The 23,658-nt window shown below is 54.2% G+C and overlaps 1 protein-coding gene across 2 annotated transcripts in view; it reads right to left on the bottom strand.

Moving 5' to 3' along the window:
- The window catches only part of EPHB2 (EPH receptor B2), a 127,462-nt gene that overhangs the window by 17,618 nt on the left and 86,186 nt on the right, over positions 1-23,658 (bottom strand). For both annotated transcript variants that reach the window (XM_066203155.1, XM_066203158.1), the window contains exon 6: positions 5,026-5,150. In XM_066203155.1, coding sequence (XP_066059252.1) covers positions 5,026-5,150 — 125 coding nt within the window. The remainder of the gene's footprint in view (positions 1-5,025; positions 5,151-23,658) is intronic.

The raw sequence follows: 23,658 nt of genomic DNA, 5'->3' as shown, positions 1-23,658 counted from the left end.
GGGTCTCTGGTAATTAGACTGATGACAGTGAAAAGCTCAAGTACAGATACACACAGACCAAGGAACGATGAGCACACAGCAAACTCATGGCCTCAGCTCTCCCTTGGACCTTTCCCAGGCAGGCAAGGAGAGAAATAGGTCAGGAAATGTTTACAGTTTTAGCGCTCAAGGGCTTGGATGAAACCTCCCAGGCCCTTGGAGGGCACTAACAACATCACAGTTGTTTTAAAATCATTTGTCCAACTCTTTTGGAGAACCTCATCCCTGCTCCTGGAGGACTTTAAATGGAATATAATGGCCAAGCCTACAAGGTGGTTGATAGCCTGGGAAATTGATGTCTGCCTGGTTGAGGAAGGTGTGCCTGTGATGTGCTCTCCTTTAAACCCAGACCACAAGGAAAAACCATTTACACCTCTCCACCCTCATTTATCAAACCTATCCTTTGTCCTTGGCATCACCTCTCCAGAACCTGCACATTCACCTCAAACACTTCTCCCCTTTCACCTCTCTGTGTTCCTCCAGCAGGCCAAGTGCATCCCAGGTGGTTTAAAGCCCAAGTTCAAGCAGAGGTTTGTGCTGTTTGGAGTTTTTTTTTTTCCCCTACTGATTTTGTTTTGAGTTGGAAATCCTAATTCAGAATAACACTCTGGTTTGATTTTGAGTCCTCATCTGGTTCCCCTTCCCACGAGTCAAACTGAAGCTGAAACCAAAGTCTGATCAACAAAAAAAAAGAGTCTCTTGAAACACGGGTAGGCTGTGAGACACCCAAAGGATTTACAAAAATTGCTTCTAAAAAGTCACATTAAAAAAAAAAGAAAGTAAAAAAGCCAAGAAAAAAAATGTCAGCTGAGTGGATTTGGCAGAGTTCCTGTGAGCCTGCACAGTGGCATCTGCCACAGCCCTGGGGGCAAACACAGCAGGACACGCCAGGGCTGGGTGCCAAACCATCACACAGCTGCATTTTGGGATGCCCACACGTGGGAGCAGGGTGCTGCCAGCCCCACTGGGGCTGCACCTGTGGGACCCACAGCCCTGGGACTCTCACAGGGATCCACCACTTGTGGGGACAGCCCGAGAACATCTGTGCCCCAGCCAGGTGTCCCTTCAAGTGGGACAAGGGGAAACGGCCTCAAGTTGTGCCAAGGGAAGTGCAAGCTGGATATAAGGAAATATTTCATCAATAAAAGGTTTTCAGGCATGGGCACAGGCTGCCCAGGGCAGTGGTGGAGACCCCATCCCTGGAAGTGCTCAAAAAACGAGATGCTGCACTTGGCAATGTGGTTTGGTGGGTGTCGGGGTGAAGGCTGGACTGACTGATCTTGGAGGGCTTCTCCAACTTTAATTATTCTAATTATTCTAATTATTCTCTGAGTGTTTGCCTCTCCCAAACCAGTCCTGGACAGTGCCCAGTCCCAGTGTGGCCCTGGGCAGGCACTGGGACTGCAGGTAGGCTATCCCAGGGCTCCCTGGCAGCGTTTCCTCCCCATCTCCTGGAACTCCCAGTTTCTTGGGACAGAGCTCCTTTCAAGGATTTGGGCAGCACTGGGTAAAGGGGCAGCCCCACCTCAGGACAGATGGGAAACATCAGGCAGCAGTTTTGGCTCCAGGCTCAGGGATTTTGGTGTCCAACACTGCAGAACAGACTCCAAAAGTCAGAGAATCATGGAACCCCAGGATGGTTTGGGTTGGAAGGGACCTTAAAGCCAATCTCGTTCCAACCCCCTGACATGGGCAGGGATGTCCCCTCAGTCAGCCTGGGAGCAGCATCCTTGGTCCAAGCCCTGGGGACACCCTGTCCCGGGCTGCTGGGCCCTGGCCAGAAGCTCCTGGGCACCAGGAAGGCTCCAGTTCCACCTGCACTTCCACCTCCACCTCCACAGGTCCTCTGCCCCACCCTTCATCCCCCAGCCAGCCCATGCCCCTTCTCCAGCACTGGCTGCAGACATCAAAGGGCTCCTTTGCCTCTGAAAATCTTACACCAGTGACCAAATTGGGCTGAATCTCTCCAAAGAATTCCAAAATGGGTGACTTGGAGCATCATCAGACCCAACCGTTTTGCATAATGAGGAGGGCTAATTACTCTATGCAGTGCTTGACACTGCAGTGGGTCTCCCGTTCCCACACTCTGGGATAAGTCTGGCAACTTTGGATAAAAACTGCTATGCCCTTTCTAAATGAAGACAACGCAGACTGTTTTAATAAGAGAAACGTTGGCAGGTGCCTCTTGGAAGTGAAAAAAAAACCACATTAAGGCTGCAGAGAGCAGCCACGTCAGGCAGTGTTTGTGAAACAATCTGCGTGGATTTGCTCCAACTCCACGCGAAAGAAACTCCTAATGTTGCCTTTGTAGAGGCATTTTTGATGGCATCTAAGAATAGCAGTGTTATAAATAATCTGTGAAAGGGAAACAAAAATCCACCTTTGTTTCAGGTATTGTGAACAGTTCTTTTCTGTCAACGCTAAAATGAATCCTTCTATTTTTTAAAAAATTTAATTTATGTCTTTATATAGAAGAGAAGCTATTAAAAATGAAGAGTCAAGGTGCTTTTTGTATATAATGCGTATGCTGCTATTCTTCATTTGAGCTGTTTTCATGAAAATAAAATATAATTTTCTACTGGGGGAAAAAAAATTCCACCAGAAACAACCTAACCAGCTCCAGAGATCTTTGCTGAGCATTCAGAAGCACATGGGACAGTTTGTAATGAAATATTTGGAAGGAAATCACCTCTGCACAGACTGGCAGTGAAGTGAGAACACACCTGGGATGTGTCACACACCACATCCAACTGCTGGATTAATGGGAAGCAGGGGAAGAGCACGGCAGAGCCAAGGCCCTGCATTTTGGGATTGATTCCAGGGATCCAGGAAATGGCTTTTGATTGCAAAAGTCAGCACTGCAATGGCTGGACTAACCTGGGACTCAGCTGTGTCCAGCAGCCAGAGCAGGACCCAGTGTCCCTGTGCACAATCAAACGTCAGGGTTGAGGAGATAGAGCTGGGCCTCCTTCAAGCCAAGAACCAGCGAAAAGAAAAAGGTTCCACGGGGTTCCAACGATTCTGCCCCTCTGCCCTGCTCTGGTGAGACCCCCCTGCAGTGCTGCCCCCAGCCCTGGGGTCCCAGCACAGGAAGGATGTGGAGCTGCTGGAGTAAGTCCAGAGGAGGCCACAGAGATGCTCCAAGGGCTGGAGTCCCTCCAGAGCCAGGCTGGGAGAGCTGGGGATGTTCACCTGGAGAGGAGAAGGCTCCAGGGAGAGCTCAGAGACCCTGCCAGGGCCTAAAGGGGCTCCAGGAGAGCTGGAGAGGGACTGGGGACAAGGGATGGAGGGACAGGACACAGGGAATGGCTTCCCACTGCCAGAGGGCAGGGATGGATGGGAGATTGGGAAGGGATTCCTGGCTGGGAGGGTGGGGAGGCCCTGGCACAGGGTACCCAGAGGAGCTGTGGTGGCCCCTGGATCCCTGGCAGTGTCCAAGGCCAGGTTGGATGGGGCTTGGAGCACCCTGGGATAGTGGCAGGTGTCCCTGCCCATGGCAGGGGGTGGCACTGGATGAGCTTTAAGGTCCCTTCTGACCCAAACCATTCTGGGATGCTTCCATGGTTCTCTGAGATACCAGGACAGGGAGAACCTGAGCCCAGCTCTGCCCTCTGTGCCAGGCTTAGTGCTCCATGAACAGCACCGCCTGAGCGTGGGGCCACTTGTCCCCATCATCAGGGACATGCTGTGCCCTGACTCTGACAATGGGACAGGCAGACGTGGCTGCCTGCTAAGACTGGCCACCAACAGCAGCACCATTTTTTAGACAAAAATTCCCTTTATTTACAGCCTCCCTCAGAAAACTGAGCAGAGGGAAGAAAGAAAGAAAGAGGGTGAGAGACTAAGATAAAGGAAGAGGAAGAGGGTGTGCTCCCTGAGATCTTCTGCCTCTACATGGAGGGTCCCCAGGGAAAGGACCCCTTTTGCTCCCCAGATCTGTCTTGTTATCTGCTCATCCATCTTGCCATGTATTCTGGGATCATTTCCAAGGGTCAAAATAAATGGCTGTGATTTATGCAATATAGGTCAGGACCTATTTAACAGCTTACAAAGGAGCCCCCCCCCCTCCTCCCGATTCTCCCTCTGGCTCTCGGTGATGAGAAAATAGGTCACAGGCAGGCAGTGGGGGGGATTAATCATCTCTTCCGGCAACTGCTGGGAAAAATATTTTCAGTTCCATTTAATCATAAAGCTTTTTAATTAGTTAGTTTGCAATTTATAATGTATAGTTTGTAAGCTCTTGTGCAAGGGGGCAGATTCCTGGAAGGAGAAGTCTCCTGCTCTCCATCTCCCCTGGGTTGCAGAGATGAAGTTCAGCCTGGCAGGTCCTGGGACCAACTTTCACTTGGTCCTCAGGTCTCTGAGCAGCCACTGGTGGGATGGGCACCCTGTCACAGTCCAGACTGAAATCCCTCAGCTTGCCTGGACAGGGAGGTTATGGAAGGAGCAGGTTCCTCAGGGATGTTAGAGCCAGAGTTGTGGGACCCCCTCACACTGACTCCATAGTGGACCCTCCATGGGAGCATGGGACACCTTCTCCCTGTACAACATCCGGGCTCAGGAAGCTGAAGAGATGCCAAAGTCACCTCTGGTGTGAATGCACCAATGGACAGCACTCCAGAAGATCTCCAAGACTAGACACCCACTGAGGGTGCTGGGACTGGATGTTCCCTGTCATTCCCATTTCCTGCTGATGCCCCAGCACACAAAAAGGAAAAAACAGACCCTGGGCCTTGGCTACCCTGCACTCCCTGCAATGGGTCCAGTTGCCACCAGCTCTGTGGAGGTGACAGGAGAAGCTCCTGAATGATTTTCTACACTTGGGCCACTGGAACCATCGCTGGACCCCAAGGACTGACGGCCACTGTCACCCACATGACCAAATGCAGCAAGAGGAGTCTCCCGCTGACCAACCACTGGTTGAAGCTCTGCACCCCCTCCTCTCCCCAAAAGCTGTGGGTGACCCCTGCCAAGGTCCCCCAGTACCTTCTCATAGTACTGCAGCTCATAGTCCAGGATGACTCCGTTGGGCTGGTCAGGCTGGGACCAGGAGAGGGTGATGCTGTCCACGGTGCGGCTCACCTGGTGCATGATGGACACGGCAGAAGGGGCTGGAAAAGAGAGAGAGAGAGGGGGGAGAGAACAGTCAGACACCTGCCCAGGTAGGACCCTAACCCTGGCAGGAGGTGGGCAGCTGGGTTATTGCTGTTTGGAGCTCTGGAATACACTTCCTGCACTGGGAGAGTTGTCCAGGGGTCAGGAGATTTTGGATTTTGCTGTTTGTAGAGAGATGTGAGGGGAGAAAAAAAATGGTTCTGCTGAAAACATGTAGGACAGTGTCTCAAGCATGAAAATGGCAAAAGGAGCCCATAGCTGGAGCGGGCACAGCATTGTTCCACCGGAAAAAAACCCACCAGCCCCACACCATGCACTCCTCCCTGCCTCCCTTGGGGAAATGGGTGTTTTTTTACTTTTCCATTTGCATAGAGCAGCTTCCCAAGGCTCAGGCAGGCTGCGGCTGCAAGTTGCACATGCCAATCACGGGAGGTGCATCCAGCAGCCCGAGCAGGCAGCACAAAGCTGACCTGACACGCTGACAATGGAGAGGCGCCCACTCCCCCCGGCCCCGCACACAGCCCGTCCCACCGGGCACAAAGGGCACTGCCAGGCCCCGCACACAGCACAGCCCCGCTGCCACCGCCCTGGGAAACTCTGACAGGGCAGGTGAGCCAACAGCCCGGGCTGCTTTCAGTCCTGTGGGATCGGGAAACTCATCCGAGTTTTCAGCTTCGTCCTGAGGGGCAGCTCCCGTATCTGCTCTGGGACCAGGGACAGCACCCAGGGAAGGGCTGGAGCTCTGTCAGGGAGGTTTAGGTTGGATATCAGGGAAAGGCTCTTCCCCCAGAGGGTGCTGGGCACTGCCCAGGCTCCCCAGGGAATGGGCACAGCCCCAGAGCTCCAGGAGTGTTTGGACAGGGCTGCCAGGGATGCCCAACGTGGGATTGTTGGGGTGTCTGTGCAGGGACAGGAGTGGGACTGGATGATCCCTGTGGGTCCATTCCAAGTTGGGATATTCTCTGATTGTAGGTGCTGACAGCAGAGCAGCTGACACCCACGGGTGCCTGTGCTGGCTCCTCTCCCCACATCCCAGAGCAGTGAGCCCAGCACGTGTCCGTGCATTCCCCATGCCCAGCCTGGCAGTGCCAGCACATCCCTGTCACTGCAGGGCCATCCCAGAGCTCCCCCGCTGCCAGCCCAGCCCTGCAGAGCTCCAGCTGCAGTGGAGCGTCAGCCCTGGCACATCTGCCAGCACAGGCTCACCACTGCAGCAGCTTCAGGGCACAGGGGAAGCCTCAGGGGTGGGAGAGGAGGGGAGAGTGGCAGCATGAAAGCTTCCCCCGTCACTTGCATGCCAGGCCAAATGGACGCAGAGAGGTTTGCACTCAGATGGGCTTTTCCCAAGTCCAACCCTTACGATATTTCATGGAAGAACAACTCATCTGACAGCTCTGAGAAACAGCCTGGAGGAGGAGCACCCAAAGGAAGGCACCTCTCACCCAGCTCCAGGCTGGCTCCCCTTGGCATCAGGGGCAGTGACAGGAGCTGTGCCAGCTGGGATTGCAGTGGCAGGACCGTGGTGCTTGGATGAACGTGGCCCCAGCATGTTCCTGCACATCACAATGAATTAACACTGAGCAACTCCTCTCCAGCACACCAACAAAAGCCATTTTTCTGATCCACTGTCTGCCTCTTCGCTGCTGCTTTTCTGACTCAGAGCACTGCAGCTCTCAGGATGTTTAATATCTGGATGCCAAGGGGCTGGGGCTGGGTAACACAAGATGTGCCACCACACTGCTGCACCATTTTCATGATGGGGATTAGCCTCAGCAGTGATGTTGAGCTCTAGTTTTGTCCAGGAGAACAAAACCAGGACAGCACAGAACTTCCATCCCTGGCAGCGTTCAAGGCCAGGCTGGATGGGGCTTGGTCTGGTGGAAGGTGTCCCTGCCCATGGCAGGGGGGTGGGACAAGATGATCTTTAAGGGCCCTTCCAAAGCAAACCATTCCATGATTCTAATAAATCCTGAGGCCAGTCCTTCCATCCATTTCTGCTTAAGCAAAGCCCCATTACCCAACAGTCTGAAACCCTCTGTGTCACCTCAGCCCTCCCCTCCCGCCCTGACATCCCTGTCCCACTGCTTCAGGCCACATCTTTCCAAACTCCTGGGAATAGTTTCTCATGCTGGCATGAAGATAAAACACGGGTAATGTTTCTGGAGCCTGTCAGCTCTTGCCAGAGCTCGCTGCTTCCTTGTCGACACAGATTCTGTAGGACATCTGTGATTTTCAAGACAAACATCTCTGTCTCTGGAGACAAGGCTTAGAAGGAAGATGTGACTGTGCTGCCCTCGTGGCAGAGACGGCACTGGACTGAGGGGAGTGATGTCTTGGGAAGGCTGACCTGGAACAGAGACTGGACAGAGCTAGAGAATAAAGTAGGGATTTATTGAAAGGCCTCCAGGATCCACCTTGGGCAGGACAGGGCTTGACCAGGGCTACAACCAAGGTGGACCCAAAATGGTGACAAAATGACTGACTGGTCACAAGATCTTATATTTTTATATATTTTGGCCCATTTGCATATTGGGGTTTAATTGTCCAATTCCAGCTCCAGGTTGTGAGGTCCCATCCTTCTTGTTCCTCTCTTCAGCCACCCTTGTTTGTGGTTTTGGGCCTGGAAATTGTCCTTGGTCTCCAGCAGGAAAAGGATTTGTTTTGTGTCCCTGCTCTGTGCAGGGAGCTGAGTGACACTGACTGTGAGCTCAGAACTGCACCCCTGGGCAGCACAGAATGTGAAAAACATGAAAGGTAAAACTGAAGGCAGCAGGAGCACACAGCCCATGGTGTCTCTGCCACCTTGCTCTGGGAACTGACCCCACATTTACACACTGGGCCTTTCCAGGCCAGGGGCCGTGTACAGCCAGAGCTGGCCCGCCACAACACTGGGATGTGCCAACATCCCATGATTTAGGCACAGGTTCAGTGGCCTTGCAGCTGGAGAAACTCCTCAGCTCCAGGTTCCTCCTGGTAGGAGTGAGGTCTCTGGGATGTTCTTCTTCCAGTTCCACGCACTTGGGAGTACAGGACTCCTCCAAGGCATCTCCTGCCTCTGCTCAGGGAGATGTACAAGACACCAGCTACAGCAGGACGTGTGTGACTCATGTGCTGCTGGTTCCTGGTGAACCTGCTCTTGTCTGGCTCAGCAAAAGACCCAAATGGATGAGGTGGGGCTCATCTAACAGGCTTAATGAGGCAAATGTGCTGCATGGTGGGAGAAGGCAGGTGAGATGAATGACTACAGCAACCTCAGCGCCTTTCCTACACCTGGGGCCAGGGAGTGGCTCTGGAAGGGCAGGAACCTCCCCACCGCGTGTCCTCAGTGACTGCTCCTCTCATCAGACACCAGGGGAGTGCACAGGAATGAAACCACAGGAAGGCCTAGGTCAGAAGTGACCTCTGGATTTTTCAGGCGGAGTAATTTCAAAATCAGATCGTCTTGCTCACGACTGTGTCCAGATGAGACCTAGTGGACCTGATCCCCGTGGATGGGACAGCCCCAGGCTGTGTGAGCAGCAGCCCCTAGCTGCCTTGCTCTTGTGGGGCAGAAACTTTCCCTCACATTCCACTGGGATTTTGCTGGTTGTGTCTTGTAGACGTTTCCACCATTCTCTCCCCTGATGCCCCTCAGCCCCCTCCTCTCCAGGCTGATCAGACCCAGCTCTCAGCTGCCCTCACCTCTCATGCTCCAGCCCCAGGCTAACCTCATTGTCCTGCTGGACCTACTCCACCTTGTCCATGATTGTGATGCTGGGAGCCCCAGAGAGGACACAGGACCCCAGACGTGGCCCTGAGACTGCTGAGCAGATGGAAACAATCCCTCTCCTGGATTTTTTTGCTAACAGAGCACAGCATTCTGCCATGCCACGAAACATGGTCCTTGTCACACCCTTCAGGCCAGGGGAGGGCCCGGGGTGCACAGTGAGGCTCCCAGTCCTGTGAATCAGGGATGGGCTGGTGCTGGTTGTCTGAGCTTGAAACCAGTTGAGAGGAGCCAACCAGACCTCAGAGTGACTTTTCCAGGTGCAGTCAGCAGGAACAGCTTCAGCTGGCTCCTTACACGATGCCCAGGCACCTGACTGTGCCCTGTGACACACAGATCAGCTATGGAGAGTCCCCACTCTCAGAGCCTTGATCACCCTGTGATGTCACCATGCAGGTGTGAACACAGGAGGATTTATCTCCATGGGGTCTCCAGGGGTAGGTGTGTCCCAACAGTGCAAAAAAACAAACAGACCTTCCTTCATTCCACAGCTGATGGGAACACTGCTCCTGACTGAATCCCTTAAGCCTCAATGACATTTGATTTCACAGATTTCACAGAATATTCGGAGTTGGAAAGGATCCACAATAATCACTGAGTCCATCTCTGAAGAGAATGGTCCATATGGGGATCAAACCCACACCCCTGGCAGCACCAGCACTGGGCACTGAGGCAAACCCAACCCCTGCAGTCCTTGAAAGGCACTTTCTGCATCCTCTTGATCAGGGACGGCCTCAGATTCCTCAGATTCCTCACAGTGGAGCCCTGTGGCTTCTCCGAATTGCTGGAGAAATAAACCTCACCAAAACCACCGCTGGAGTGTGAAACAAGCTTAATGAAAATCCACTAATGCACAAAGCCAACACGTCCCGCAGGGTGACCCCTCTGGGGCAGAGGCTCGGCAGGGATGCCAGTGACACTTCCGTGGTCACCACCCCGAGCCCCTGCACGGCCGCACAACACTGCTCACAGCCAGAGCCCTGCCCAGGCTGAGCTTGGGGTTTTGGCACTTTATCTTAATCCAGGGAGCTGAGCTGACTTCTGTGGCTCGGGGCAGCTCTGCAGGATCAGTGGGGGGGTGCTGACAGCTCGGCTGCTGTGGCTGCTCTGCAGCACACACAGGGCGCTCCCTGAGCTCAGGAACTGGAAACACTTGGCAAGGAGAGGGTTCAGGAGGTCCCCCCCATCCTCAGGTCTTGCCAGCAGAGCTGCATGGCCCTCACCTCCCTGAAGAGATCAGCCCTGAGCTTTGCCAGGGCTGCAATGGGCAGAAATCCATCTGTGTCCTGGGCTGATCCCACGGCGCGGGCAGCAGGTTCAGGGAGGGGATTCTGCTCCTCTGCAGGGCCCTGGAGAGACCCCCCTGCAGTGCTGCCCCCAGCCCTGGGGTCCCAGCACAGGAAGGACATGGAGGAGTTGGAGCAAGTCCAGAGGAGGCCACGGAGATGCTCCAAGGGCTGGAGTCCCTCCAGAGCCAGGCTGGGAGAGCTGGGGATGTTCACCTGGAGAAGAGAAGGCTCCAGGGAGAGCTCAGAGCCCCTGCCAGGGCCTAAAGGGGCTCCAGGAGAGCTGGAGAGGGACTGGGGACAAGGGATGGAGGGACAGGACACAGGGAATGGCTTCTCACTGCCAGAGGGCAGGGATGGATGGGAGATTGGGAAGGGATTCCTGGCTGGGAGGGTGGAGAGCCCCTGGCAGAGAGTGCCCAGAGAAGCTGTGGCTGCCCCTGGATCCCTGACAGTGTCCAAGGCCAGGCTGGATGGGGCTTGGAGCAGCCTGGGACAGTGGAAGGTGTCCCTGCCCATGGCAGGGGGTGAAATGAGATGGACTTTAAGGTCCCTTCCGACCCAAACCATTCCAGGATTCAAAGACACCTCAAGACACTGTCCTTTCAAACCAGGCTGGCTCACTGTCACAAGATGGACACAGCCAGGCAGGTCTCAACTCCCACTACACAGCCTATATTCCATGAAGGCATCCTGATGGAAAAACTGGGATCTTACGTCCTGCTTGACTGACTGTCCCCCAGGAGGGCTCAAATACCCACCGGGGAGGAAACGTGTGGTCCCAGTGCGGTTTGGCAAGGGAAGCAGCAACGCCACCAGGCTGTCTTTGACCTTCCCAAAATGAGTGTAGCAGCTTCAGCCTCACAGAGGCCAATGCCTCTTGCACCACGAGGTGGGGCTGGCCTGTGCCAGGGTGGGGCTGATCTATCCTGATGCTCCTGGTCCAACACCACACCAGGGAAGGGAAGCTGTGTTAGGTGAATCCTTAAACTTCCAAAGGTGGGGCTTCCCTCAGCAGCCCCTCTGTATCAGCACCCTTAAGTCTTTCTGATTAGCTCCAGATGAAATCCCAATTTCTGGTCATAAACCACATTCCTTCTCTGCTACATCCCTGTAAATGAGCCCCACCAAGTCCTGCCTCCCAGGCACTGTAGCTGAAGCACATCCAGCATTTAAAACATGTCTTCTAAAGGAAAAAAAAAATAAAAAAAAAAAAAAGGAGAAGAGATCACAAGTGATGGTCTGGGCCCTGATTATGGGGCTGAAGCCACTTTTATGAAAAAGCTTTTTTTTTTTTTTAAAAAAAAAAAAAAACAAAAAAAGTGCTTTTGCTAAAGATCCCAACCAGGCACAACTCTCTTTTCAGCTTTACATCTTTGACTGAAAGCATGTCCGGGTTTCCCTGGGACAGAGCTGCTGCCTGAGGATGCTGTGACATGAGGATAACACCTCCCTGGGCACAGAACCAGGGAGCTCCACGGCTCCAGAGCAGCACCTCACGGCTACTTCAGCAGCCTGTGCTAAGGGAAACCAAAGCCCAGGTGGCACAGATCCATTACACAAAGGCAGCTCAACCAGCACTGATCCTCCACAAGAGGCTTTGGGTTCTGTAAATAAGGATTTGCCTGATCCCCTGTAGGGATAAAGCAGGGTAGTTGGTTGCACCATGAAGCCTCAGGTTTGGCATAGCCAGAATTTGACTTTCATTCCAATAGTTGTTTCTTTGGGACTTGCTGGAAGAGATGAAAAAATATTAAGGGAAAGAAGGGAATGGAAGAAAACGAGAAGGAACAAAATACGAGTTTTCCAGAAGAAACAATCTCTTTTTAATCACAGGAAAACCTGCAGAAGGTCACACCAAACCCAGGGCAGCGCAACAACACAGCAGTTTAGCAGAGAATTGGGAAAAGCTCCATAACACCCAGGTCTGAACATCTGCACAAACCCAGGCAGAGTTAAAAATAGCTGGAACACTTGTGGTTGACCCACTGAGTATGCTACAGACACACCCCCTGCCTCCTTTGAGGACTTCAGATGATGCTGAGCCCACCGTGCCTCTGGGGAGGTTTCCCTCAAGGCTCTCTTTGAAAATGCCCCTTTTATTTTCAGGTTAAGATTTATGGACTCCAATTTCCAACTGCAGGAACTTTTCTGGGTTTTGTAGCTAAAATGAAGGAAGAGTCTAGAAAAAAGAATATTGTCGTCATGGAAGAGCTGAAAGATAATGAAAGTATTTCCTTTTTGTCCATGGAGAGCTGGAACTGGAGGATCTTTAAAGTCCCCTGCAACCCAAACCTGCCAATGATTCTGTGATTCCTTTCTGTTATCCAAGTAGTTTCCTGAGCACTTCACACATTTATCACCCTGATGACTCCCTCCTCTACCTTTTCCGATTTTTTTGTTAATCTCCTTTCCAAACATAAACCTCAAAACTGAGTTCAGTACCCAGGATCCATCTCTCAGCTCCCGAGACAGCATCCACCTCCTTGCTGAGGTTTGATATTCCTCTGAGTGTGTCCAAGGTGACACTTCCCTGCCTCAGCTCAGCCCTGCACAGCTGCTCTTCCCTCTCCACTGGGCACCCCCAGTGGGTATTTTTGGCTGTGCCCCCCAGCTCAGGGAAGGGAGGAGGCTGCTCCGGCATTTTCTATCATCCCAGTTCTGCTGGGAGTGGGATGAGATATCCTCGATGCATCCAAAATTCACGTAATTGGTAAAACTCTCTCTAAAGCTCAGGGAAATTCATTAGGAGAGAGCTGACAAAAAGCAGCAGGGGGGCATCACACAATGAAGAACTGTTTTGGGGCAATGAGAAAGAAATTGGCCCATTTTCTTCCTTGCTTTTATGTCCCTGAGTTGATTTGAGGGTTCTTAAGCTGCTCATGTGTTTGTCTCTCCATCCACCCCCACAACATCACAACTCTGAACAGCTCCAGGAGCCCCAGGACACCTCCTAGGACATCTTCCTCTTTTATTCAACAAGAGCTTCCATCTGGGAGCTGTTCCTTTCTCCCAGCCCTGCTTTTACAACACCCTGAGGTCACCTCCTTCTTATCCCACCTCTATCTGCCTCATCCCTGGCAGTGTCCAAGGCCGGGCTGGATGGGGCTTGGAGCAACCCAGGATAGTGGCAGATGTCCCTGCCCATGGGAGAGGTGGAATAAAACCATCTTTAAGGTCCCTTTCAACCCAACCCAGTCCGGGATTCTGTGATTTTATGATTCAGTATATCCTGGTTCATCCCGTCCCAAAGGACCCATCAGGGCATCCTCGTCTAACAGGCCAATTTTCTGTGTCAGGTCCTGACTCCTGGGCCACCACCACTGGCAGTGGATTTAAAGGAGGTCTGGCCCCAGTGAACCACATCCAGCTACACACTGCACAAATGCCCGTGGCACTGCGGGGTCACTTTGTAGCCTCGGTGCTGCTGTGACCTGTGGAAGGTCACACTGTGCAGGCTGGGAAGCTGGACCGCTGCTGAAATGGGAATAAAATGGGCAAAGACACTGCCATTAGCCAGGGCAGCACTGCAGGGAGCAGCCCAGAGGCTCAGACTCCTCTGGCAGCATCTTCTGGGAGTGTCTGGTGGGACTGTGTGGCTCCAGCCTGCAGGGGGGACACCAGGATCTTTCCACAGCTTCTTTTTCATCGTCTTTAGACGCCCACTCTGCAGCCAGCCCCTCCTCACCTGCCAGTCCCAAGGCTCAGCCCCTACTCCTCGCTAGAGGTCCTGGTAAAATCAAAGCCTCCCGTTCCTCTGCGAGCTTAGCTGGGAGAGTTCAGGTTACAGGCAGCAAACCCCCTATCTCTGATCACTTTAATTCCACTAACCCATGTCATGTCAGACAGAGTCAACATTTGCTCTGGAAAACACTCAGGACGCAGAGAGAGCAAAGCCAGCCTGGCCCGTGGCCTCTCCCCGGCAACACTTTGAAATGACCCAGGGGAAAAAGCGAGGTGAACAGCTGGGAGCTTTCCAGCATCTCCTCGGAGCCCTCCTGACAGATCTCGGGCCCTCGAGTGTCAGGTTACCGGACGGCTGCGAGGGGGGGGGAAGCTGCTTTTATTCGAGGAGGGTCAGCAGGGAATTGTGGCATTTTCAATTACCCCGAGCAGCAGCGGCTGTGATCGGGGTCAGGATTAACTGCCTGACCCGCGGCTGAAGACAGAGTGGCAGGGAAATGCACCGTGATGCTGCCAGGCACCAGCCAGTCCAGAGGCCACGGGACAGGGCAGGGGATGGGGAGACGTGGGGGAGAAGGTTCTCTCAGAGCAGAATTTCTGCCGGAGCATCTGGCACGGGATGCCTGGGACCGTCCTGCCACCGTGGCTAAGGGGGAGATTTGGAAAATCTTGGGGGAAGGTTCCCTCTCACTGCCTTCCCCCAGGGACTGAGTGGGACTGGGTAACCCAGGCAGCTCCAGGGGATGGGGAGCAGGATTCCCTGTGGGTGCAGAGCAGGGCATTCCCAGCACAGCGTTCCCACAGCCCCTGCAGGGAGCTGCAGGTGATGCCGTGAGCAGCCAGGACAGTGCTGTGATCAGTCACGGAGCAAGGGCTGTCCTGACCTTCAATCCACAGGGCTTGGAGACCTCTGGGCTGGGATCCAGGCTCCAGCAGTCTGCGAAGCTGTGTTTGAAGTGGCAGCAGCACGCAGGGCCTCTGTGCAAGGCTTCCGGCAGAGCCAGGTGGGGCACGCACAGGGCTGGGGGTGACCTCCGTTTGTCCAGCATGGGCAGAGGGGACAGCCTGGACAGCTGACCCCCACATTCCCAGAGAGCTGGATGTCTCACGCGACTGTCTCACCTACAGGACACCTAATCCAAACCATCCCTGCCCGCCCCACGGCACCCCAGTCCCACAGTGTCCCCAGCAGGTGACTGTCACTGTACAATGGTCCAACTGTCCCCACTCCAGGTCCCACCACTGACCCCAAGGCCCCAGATTTTGGGTTCCTGTTCAGCTCACAATCCAAACACATCCAGGATCGAACTGAAATCAGTTTCTCTGGTTAAAACCTCCCTCACATTTTGCTTCTCTGGGTAAAACTCTCTCCTGCCATTTAAGCCTCACAGACTTTCACACCATGGGCCCTCCTGGAGAATGTGTGTCAATTCAGACGCCTTTGTCCAACACGAGCACTGAATGCACCACAGTGAGGATGAGGAAGGGAAGAAGGGAGTATTCTCCTGCCCTGCCCTCCCTGGGGATCCTGGTGACCCTGCTTTGCGTGGGAGGTGAGGCTGGGAACCTCCAGAAGTCCCTTGCCCAGCCCCTGTGTGTGTGACTCTCCTGCTAAAAGGGTTCACTATTCCTTGGACTATTACAACATTTGTCCCCCCAATTCCTTCTCCAGTTCTGCTCCTGTGATGACGTGTTTAGGAGCCACACACCTTTGGAACCAACTCTCTCCAGCAGAAGCTGAGGAAAGCAAGGGACGGCAGCACCGAGGCTCTTTATTAAGCAACATTTGCCCTTAAAGGAGTAAAAATTCTCAGGTCTGGGATATTCCTGGACTTGCTGCAGCTCTGGAAAATTGGTGTTTCACAGTGTGTGAGGTTTTTGTTGCTGAGGTTCTTGGCAAGGTGGCCCACATCGCTGTGTCAAGTGTCTGGAAAACTTCCCAGTGGGCCCAGCCTGCAGCTCCTTGAGTCTGTATCTACAAATGCTGGAAAATCTTAAAAACATGGCAAAGCAGCCCAAAGCTGGTCCTGGCTGCGGCCCCACTTGAATCAAGGCAGGCTTTGGTGTAGATTACAGCCTCTAAAGCAGTTGCTAATGCCACAAGCCCAGCGACTTGGCCCGGGCAGCCGAGGGTTTGGCCGTGTTTGAGCTCTTTGTTCAGTGGGGTTTGCAGTCCCATTTGCATGTGCCACCCAGCCTGAAGGGCTTTGTTCCCACACGGAGGAGCTGCTCCAGAGGATCCTGGCACCCCCACAGCGCTGCCAGGGCAGCACTGGGGTCACACAGTGCCAAGGGTGCCCCCACCTCCTGCACCCCTCTGCACGTGGAGGACTCATCTGCTCCAGGTCATGGCATGTCCCAAAAGGCTCTTGGGAGCAGGAACACGGTGGGAGCCAGACCCCCCCAGGCCTCCAACCTGCCCCCCAGATTTTCCACAACACAATATTTTCCCCTGAAGTGCCAATTAACCGCAATGACAACTGTCCTTAGGAACAACCTGACTTCAAAATTTCAAACACAGAAAGTTTCGAGCTGTGGTTTTTGAAGGAGTGATGTCTGCTGCACAGCATCCATGGAATCCCAGAATGGCTCACGGTGGCAGGGACCTTTCCATCCCCTGCCACGGGCAGGGACACCTGCCACTATCCCAGGGTGCTCCAAGCCCCATCCAGCCTGGCCTTGGACACTGCCAGGGATCCAGGGGCAGCCACAGCTTCTCCGGGCACCTGTGCCAGGGCCTCCCCACCCTCCCACCCAAGAATTCCTTCCCAATATCCCATCTATTCCTGCCCTCTGGCAGTGGGAAGCAATTCCTCCTTATCCTGTCCCTCCATCCCTTGTCCCAAGTCCCTCTCCAGCTCTTCTTTAGGCCCTGAAAGGGGCTCTGAGCTCTTCCTGGAGCCTTCTCCTCTCCAGGTGAACCCCCTCAGCTCTCCCAGCCTGGCTCTGGAGGGACTCCAGCCCTTGGAGCATCACTAGGTCTTGCTAATTTGTGACTGAACTTTTTCCTTTGCTCTCTTGCATGGCAAACTCTACCAGGTTCCCTGTGTGCAGGGGGAAATTTTGGAAATACCATTTTTTTCTCTTGGGAAGAGCATTCCCTGCCCAGGCCCAGCGATGCAGCTGCTTCCTGCCCCAGCCAGGGCAGGGATGGCCACGGGCCAGCTGTGGAGGGCCAGGCACTGTGAGCATCTGAGGGGCACACAGACACTCATCCCTTCCCACAGGGACCCCACTAACCCCCAGGGAGCCCAGGAAGGACTGAAGAACACCGGGCCAGGAGGCTGCAGTAACCCCTTTGCTACACCAGCCAGCCTCCCCACCGCCCCAGGGCTGTGTTTGCCAAGGGCAGCAGGAGAGGTAAATCAGCCATCTGGAACACAGGAGGAAAAGGTGAGCCCTGGAGCCTTCCCCTCAGCTCCCAGCAGAGCCCAGAGCAGGGATGGTGGCACACTGGGGGAGCCCCTGCTTCAGCAGAAGGGACTTTCCACCCCATCCATCATGCACAGACTTGTTTCCTGACCAAAGTCAGCTCCAGATGCACTGGAATAGGTTCCTGAAGCTCCAGGCAGGTGTGGGAAAAATGATCCTCAGACTCATGGTGTAATTTATGCGAGAGGGAAGCCTGGGAGTCAGCAGGAGGAGGAGCCCACAGAGACGGTGGCGGGAAGGGAAGGGCATCTGCTCGGGAAGCTCCAGCAGTGCAGCCCATCCCTGCTCTGCCAACATCCCCCCAACTGCCCATCACAGGAGTGGGAAGAGGCTCCTGAAGTGCCAGCAGCTGGCAAAGCTCCTTCCATCTGCTGCAGATGGTCTCCAGTGGCAGAGGAGAAGGGATTTGGGCATGGCAGGATCCCTTGTGGGCACTCGCTGCCGACTGCTCCGGGCTGGGGGGATGCAGTGAAGGCAACAGGTTGGGACAACAAGTCAGGGGAGGAGGGCAGCAAATGCCAAGCCACATCATGTTTTGGTGGCAGTCAGGGTGAAGATGGGAGCTGTGGGTGAATGGTAGAGAAGAGAAGAGGGAGAGAAGACAGATGACAGAACCAGGATGGTGACACAGGTCCATGGAAGGCAAGGTCTGGGTGTTCACTGGGGTAAGGGGAGCAGCCATGGGGATGTCAAGGGTTCAGGAGCTTTAGAGCCTGGGACAGGCCAAATTGTCACAGAAACACAAACAGTGAAGTCCACAAAAGATGAAACCTGGGATTTAAGTGACCTCAGGACAGCAGCCCAGCAGATGCTCCAGCCTGCTCTGTCACACAGGGAAACAAGCTCTGTCCTGGCTCCTCCATGTGAGAGATGGCTCCAAAGCTCAGGAAATTTCTGCTTGTCCCCCTTTTGTGTCAGCTTTCTGCACAAGAACTACCCTACCAGGTCTTGAAACATCAGGAAGTATGAGACTTCTTCTCATGGACCTCAGTCACATCAGCTGAGCTGAGGCTTCCCCACTTGGGTCGTTGTGGTCTCCCATTCATGCAGCTCCTGTACAGACTTCAACAAAACCACTTCCAGCTTGCAGTTTTCCACATCAAACGTCTTACTGGTGTCCTGACAGACAGAGCCTCCTGTATTTCCTTGTGATTTCATTGGGAAAAAGAGCAGCGAGCTACACAGGCTCATGGACAAGAACCTGATGGGCTGCCTGTCTCTTGATGGCTCAAGACTAGCTCCTTCTTCCTGAAAGGAGTTCTAGCTAAAGCCAGGACTGAATTGGAGGAAAATTCCCATCCCTAGAAGTGTCCTATGCCAGGCTGGACAGGGCTTGGAGCAGCCTGGTCTAATGGAAGGTGTCCCTGCCCATGGCAGGGGGTAGAATGAGCTGAGCTTCAAGGTCCCTCCAGCACAAACCAGACTCTGGGATTCTGGGATTTGGGATTCTGGGATTTGAACTGGTGTTCAGGCTGATCTAAAACATCTCTGGGCTAGAACCTTTGAAACTTAGTCGAATGAAGAGCAATGGCCATAAATCACAGCTTGGGAGGGTCAGGTTGGACATGGGAAGAGGTTCCCCCCCCAGGAGGGTGGTGCAGATCTGGGACAAGTCAGTGGGACCACGGGGAGAGCTCTGCCTTTGGAGATAACCAACAACTGTCTCCCCAAAGCCATGACTTCCCTTATGTGCTGCTGGCAGGAGCCCTGAGTGGAAAGCTGGATGAGGAATCTGAGATACTCAAATGTTACAACCTCCTGCCTTTTATTTTGGAAGAAACAGGAAAGTGGAGTGTCAAAATCTTGTTAAAGTTCAAGGCCAGCCTGGATGGGGCTTGGAGCAACCTCTGCCAGTCAAAGGTGTTGCTGCCCATGGCAGGGGGAGGAACTTGATAATCTTTAAAATCCCTTCCAACCTAAACCATTCTGGGATTCTATTATAAACAAATACTCGGAGCTTTGAAGCTCTGGAAAGCTCATTCCATCCCTTTGAGGTAATTTCTGCACTTTCCCAGGTTCTGGTTTCACAGACAGTAACTCTTGGCTGCAGCTGGACTCAGCTGAGCAGCACAGGGGAGAACAGGAGGAGCCACTACTCCTGCCTGTGTCCGGAGCAGCACGGGCTCTGCTGTGCCTCCCTCACAAGAAGGGAGCCATCCTCTGATGCACAGTGAAAGTGAGAAGATAAAAGCAAGACTCCCTGTGCCCCAGGCAGTACAACTCTCCCGTCCCTGTCTAGCTGGCAGCATCACTAATGTGACAAGCAAACAGCAGGCTGGGATGGCTGGTGAGAAGGTCTGGTCCTACGCACCCCATCCCTTCACCTCGCCTGCTCCCTGACCTCTCTGTGCCCCCTGCTGCCTTTGCCAGCAGAGCTCTGGGACCGTGGCTGCAAGAAAATGGTTTGGATTGAAGGTGAGGGAGAAAAACAATCCTTTCTGGTTCTCTGCACATCCCGGGATCTGTCTCACCTGTGCTCCGACACTCGTGGATGAATTCCTCAAGGTTTGTAACAGGATCAGGCTCAGCCCAGTCCTGGAGACCCCCAGCAGAGGAGGGCCACGGCCCATGGACTTGCTTTGGGCTCTGGTCACCTGTCCTTGAGCTCATGGGCTGCTCCAAGTCCTGTGGGGACAGCCCTCCCCAAAACCCTGCGTGCCTGGGACACAACCTGGGCTGTGACAGCCACTGAAATTCAAACCCTACTGATGGCTGGCCTGCACCTGGGACAGAGGTGTGAGCTGCACTTCTTCCTGGCCAAGAGACCCAGAGAATCATGGAAGATTGGGAAAGACCTCCAAGACCATCAAGTCCAGCCTTTGACTGAATGCCACCAGGTGCACTAACCCATATCACCATGTCGTGACACACCGCTGTAAGATGCCATCCAGAATATTAATGCAAATAATCATAACAACTTTTCTGGATCTGTGGAGTGGGGAAAAAAATCATCCTGATGGGTTTATTGGGACAGTGGATCTGTTTCCTTCATCACACACTCCTTGCATTCCCTCTGTAAGGGCCATTTATAGCTCCTGGCTCTGTCTGCAGCCAAGAGCCTCTGACATCAGCACTAATCCTCCCTCCTTATCCCCTGTGACAAGAGTTGCTCACAAAAGGGACACATTCCCAAGAGCCTGGATGCTTTCCCCCACCACTGGGAGCTCTTGAATTTGTCTCTGGATACTCCAGAGCCCAAGGCTTCTTCCTCCCTCCTCAGGTCACAGAAGCCAGTTACCAGGAAGTGCCCTTCCCAATGCTATTAACCCATCCCTGCCCACAGAGCCCTTTCCTTCAGCTTTCCCAGGGCACTCAGCCTGTCCAGGGTGGGGATGGAGCCTGCAAATCCTCACAGCACCAAGACTCTCCCCACCCCTCCCCAAAGAAAGGCCAGAAATTGTAGTCAGTGGCTGCCAGCAAGAGCTGGTGCCTGCCATGGCTCTCAATTAGTCAAGTGTCATTATCTGGAGCCCCGGGCCAGGCTCAGCTCCTTGACCCCTTGGGATGCTGGCATGGCTCTCAGTCACCCTCCTGGCACGGCCCATTTGGTGAGGAATGGCTGGGAAAAGGCTTTTGGTGGCACCCAGGCTCTGTCAGGGTCCCTTTCAGACAGGACTGTGGCACATGGAGAGTCCTGGATTTCTCTCCTGAAGGGAGGCTGAGCTTTGGGGGATGCAGGGTGTGAGAGCAGGAGCGGAGAGGTGAGATGGAGATGCACAGTGTGGAGCTGGAGGTTGAGGAGGGCCTGCTGAGAAGAGCAGAGAGAAAACCCAGCCTGGGCTCAGAGGGGACAGAAGGTGGGCAGGTGGACCATGTTTTTGGGGATCCAGTTTGCTGGAAGGGGTCATGGCCACGGGATGATGGTCACCAAACCGTCACCCACCCTGTGCCACCCACCTGGCCCCACTCAGAACCTTCCTTCCCTCTGGCAGCTCTAGAGGGGTTGTTTTCTTACTCTTACAGGAGATTTTTCCTGTGACCATAGAACGGGTTGGATTGCAAGGGACATAAAAGCTCATCACCCCCTGCCATGGGCTGGGACACCTGCCACTAGCCCAGGCTGCTCCAAGCCCCATCTAACCTGGTTTTGGGCAATTCCAGGGATGGGGCAGCCACAGCTTCTCTGGGCACCCTGTGCCAGGGCCTCCCCACCCTCCCAGGGAAGAATTCCTTCCCAATATCCCATCCAGCCCTGCCCTCTGGCAGTGGGGAGCCATCCCCTCTTGTCCTGGCACTCCAGGCCCTTATCAACTGTGGGTGCTGAAGAACTGCTGACGCCTGAAGGGTTTGGATGCTGCTGGTGATGGGGCATCGCTCCTCAGCCCTGCAGCACAGAGGGTCCCCAGCAGTCACCCTGTGCCCCTGGGGGAACCAGGGGGGTTTTCCTTGGTCCCTGCAGGGCTGCAGAGCCCCGAGGGGTGGTGGCCACTTTGCTTTGCCCAGCTGTGGCAGGAGCACAACCCCATCACACATTCAGGATGGAGCCCCAGCTGGCTCCCCCAGCCAGAGCCAAGGCAGGGGGAGGCTCATCCTCCCTCTGCTCCCTCTCCTCTCCCCCAACACCCTCCATTCTCCTGTCCCAGCTCTGCCTTTGTGTCTGCAGCTTCTATTACCAACTGCTAATGATCTACATCAAGGCTGCCAGGCGGTGGGGAGTGTAAGAGAAGAATTCAGAGCCTCTAATTACAGAGGAATTAGCAAGCAGACAGTTAGTGTTTAGTGCTAATGAATAGATACATTAAGAGAGACATCACACAGGCTGAGAAGTGTGAGCCCTGATAATAAAGGAGTGTCAAACCAGGAAAACACAAGGAGGAGGATCCAGGGGACTGAAAAGGATTTGCCTCCGACTCAGCTTGCTGGTTTTGCTCAGGTGGGAGCAGCCACGGGTGATACATGAAGGTTCAAGCACAGCAGAGAAATGCAAGTAGGAAATATGAGCATCAAATTATTAATCCACTGTACAGGACCACGGTGGGAGGGTGCAGAGACCCTTCCCAGCTCCAGGCAGCATTACAGCCACCCCATCTCCATCAGGAAAAGGAAGCTGGTCATCCAGACCCACTCCCCTCTCCTCCCTGGGGGCAGACCTGTCCCTGCTTGGAGCCAAACCAGCTCAGCCTATGTCAGACCTGCCCTCAGGGCTTCAAAACCACCCTGGCCCGGCTCCTGAGCTATCTCCAGATCAGAGGGCACCATAATGGTTCACCCAGACATGTTTGCAGCTTCCCTCTGTCCTCAGGCTCTGGAATTGATGCCCAAGTGATTCCCACCTGCCCGGCTGCTGTTTTCCCCCACCCACTGTTCCCAGCAGCCAGAACACACCACGGCCCCCAGGTAATTCCCTCAGTGCTGCCAAATTCATCTCTGCGGGTCAGGGGGTGTCCAGGGCAGCTTCAGAGGGACCAGAATCTCTCCTGCTCCAAGCAGGGCTGTGCCTCACTGGCATCCTTCCATCCCAATCCCTTTAGGCCAAGCCCCAGCCCCAGCCTGTGCCCAGCTCCAGATGGCTTCCAGGTGGGCTGGGAAAGCAGCCCCCGACCAGCAGCTCACTGGGGCTCCTGCCACCAGCACAGCTTCCAGGGGGCTGTTGGGGACTCTCCTGGGAGCCTGACCAGCCACTCTGAGCATCCCTGCTCCCCTCAGCAAAGCCACCCTGCGCAGAGCTGGAGACCAGAATGAAACCCAGCCCTGTGCTTCAGCTGCTTCACCGAGTGACTCTGCAGTGGCACAAGAACTGGAGCAGATGCCCAGACTGTTATCCCAAATATCCATCTCCCAGCCCCTCTTCTGTGCAGCTCTCCTCTGCTTTCTCTCCTTCCCCTGTGCTGGCTCTCTCTGCAGTCCAAGCAGCGACTGCAGCTCCTATCAAAATGCTGGAGCTTCCTCACCTTCCCTCCCCAGGAACCAGGAATGTACCACACTCTGATGGTGTTTGCAATGATGCAAAAAGCCTCAGACCCAGTGCTGGAGAGTGATGCTGTGACACCAGGGGACAGTGCCACCAGCTGTTCTGCTGCCACGATGGGGAGGCAGCTCTGCCTTGGGGCACACTCCAGCTTTTCACTGAAATAAGGGATATTTTCACACCCAGGGCTTGGGATTCACTCAGGAACCACCAAGCACTTCCATCACCACCAACATCCCGGAATAAACAACACGTCACCCCACCTCTCGTCCCCTCCCAGGCCACAGGGGCTCAGCCAGCACTGCTGACCTGGGGTGACTTTATGATGCTTGTATCCCCAGCTGTCTGTTCTGTTTGTGTTGGATATTGTGTTCTGTACCTTCAAGACTGGTTCTGAGAGCAAAGCAGGGAGAAGAAGCATGGAATTT

Source organism: Chamaea fasciata, unplaced genomic scaffold (genome assembly GCF_029207755.1).
Source record: "Chamaea fasciata isolate MVZ Bird 193981 ecotype frontalis unplaced genomic scaffold, bChaFas1.0.hap1 SCAF_23, whole genome shotgun sequence".
In the NCBI taxonomy this organism is placed as follows: domain Eukaryota; kingdom Metazoa; phylum Chordata; class Aves; order Passeriformes; family Sylviidae; genus Chamaea; species Chamaea fasciata.
The sequence above is the reverse complement of the archived record's forward strand: the minus strand, read 5'-3'. Positions and strand labels throughout refer to the sequence as shown.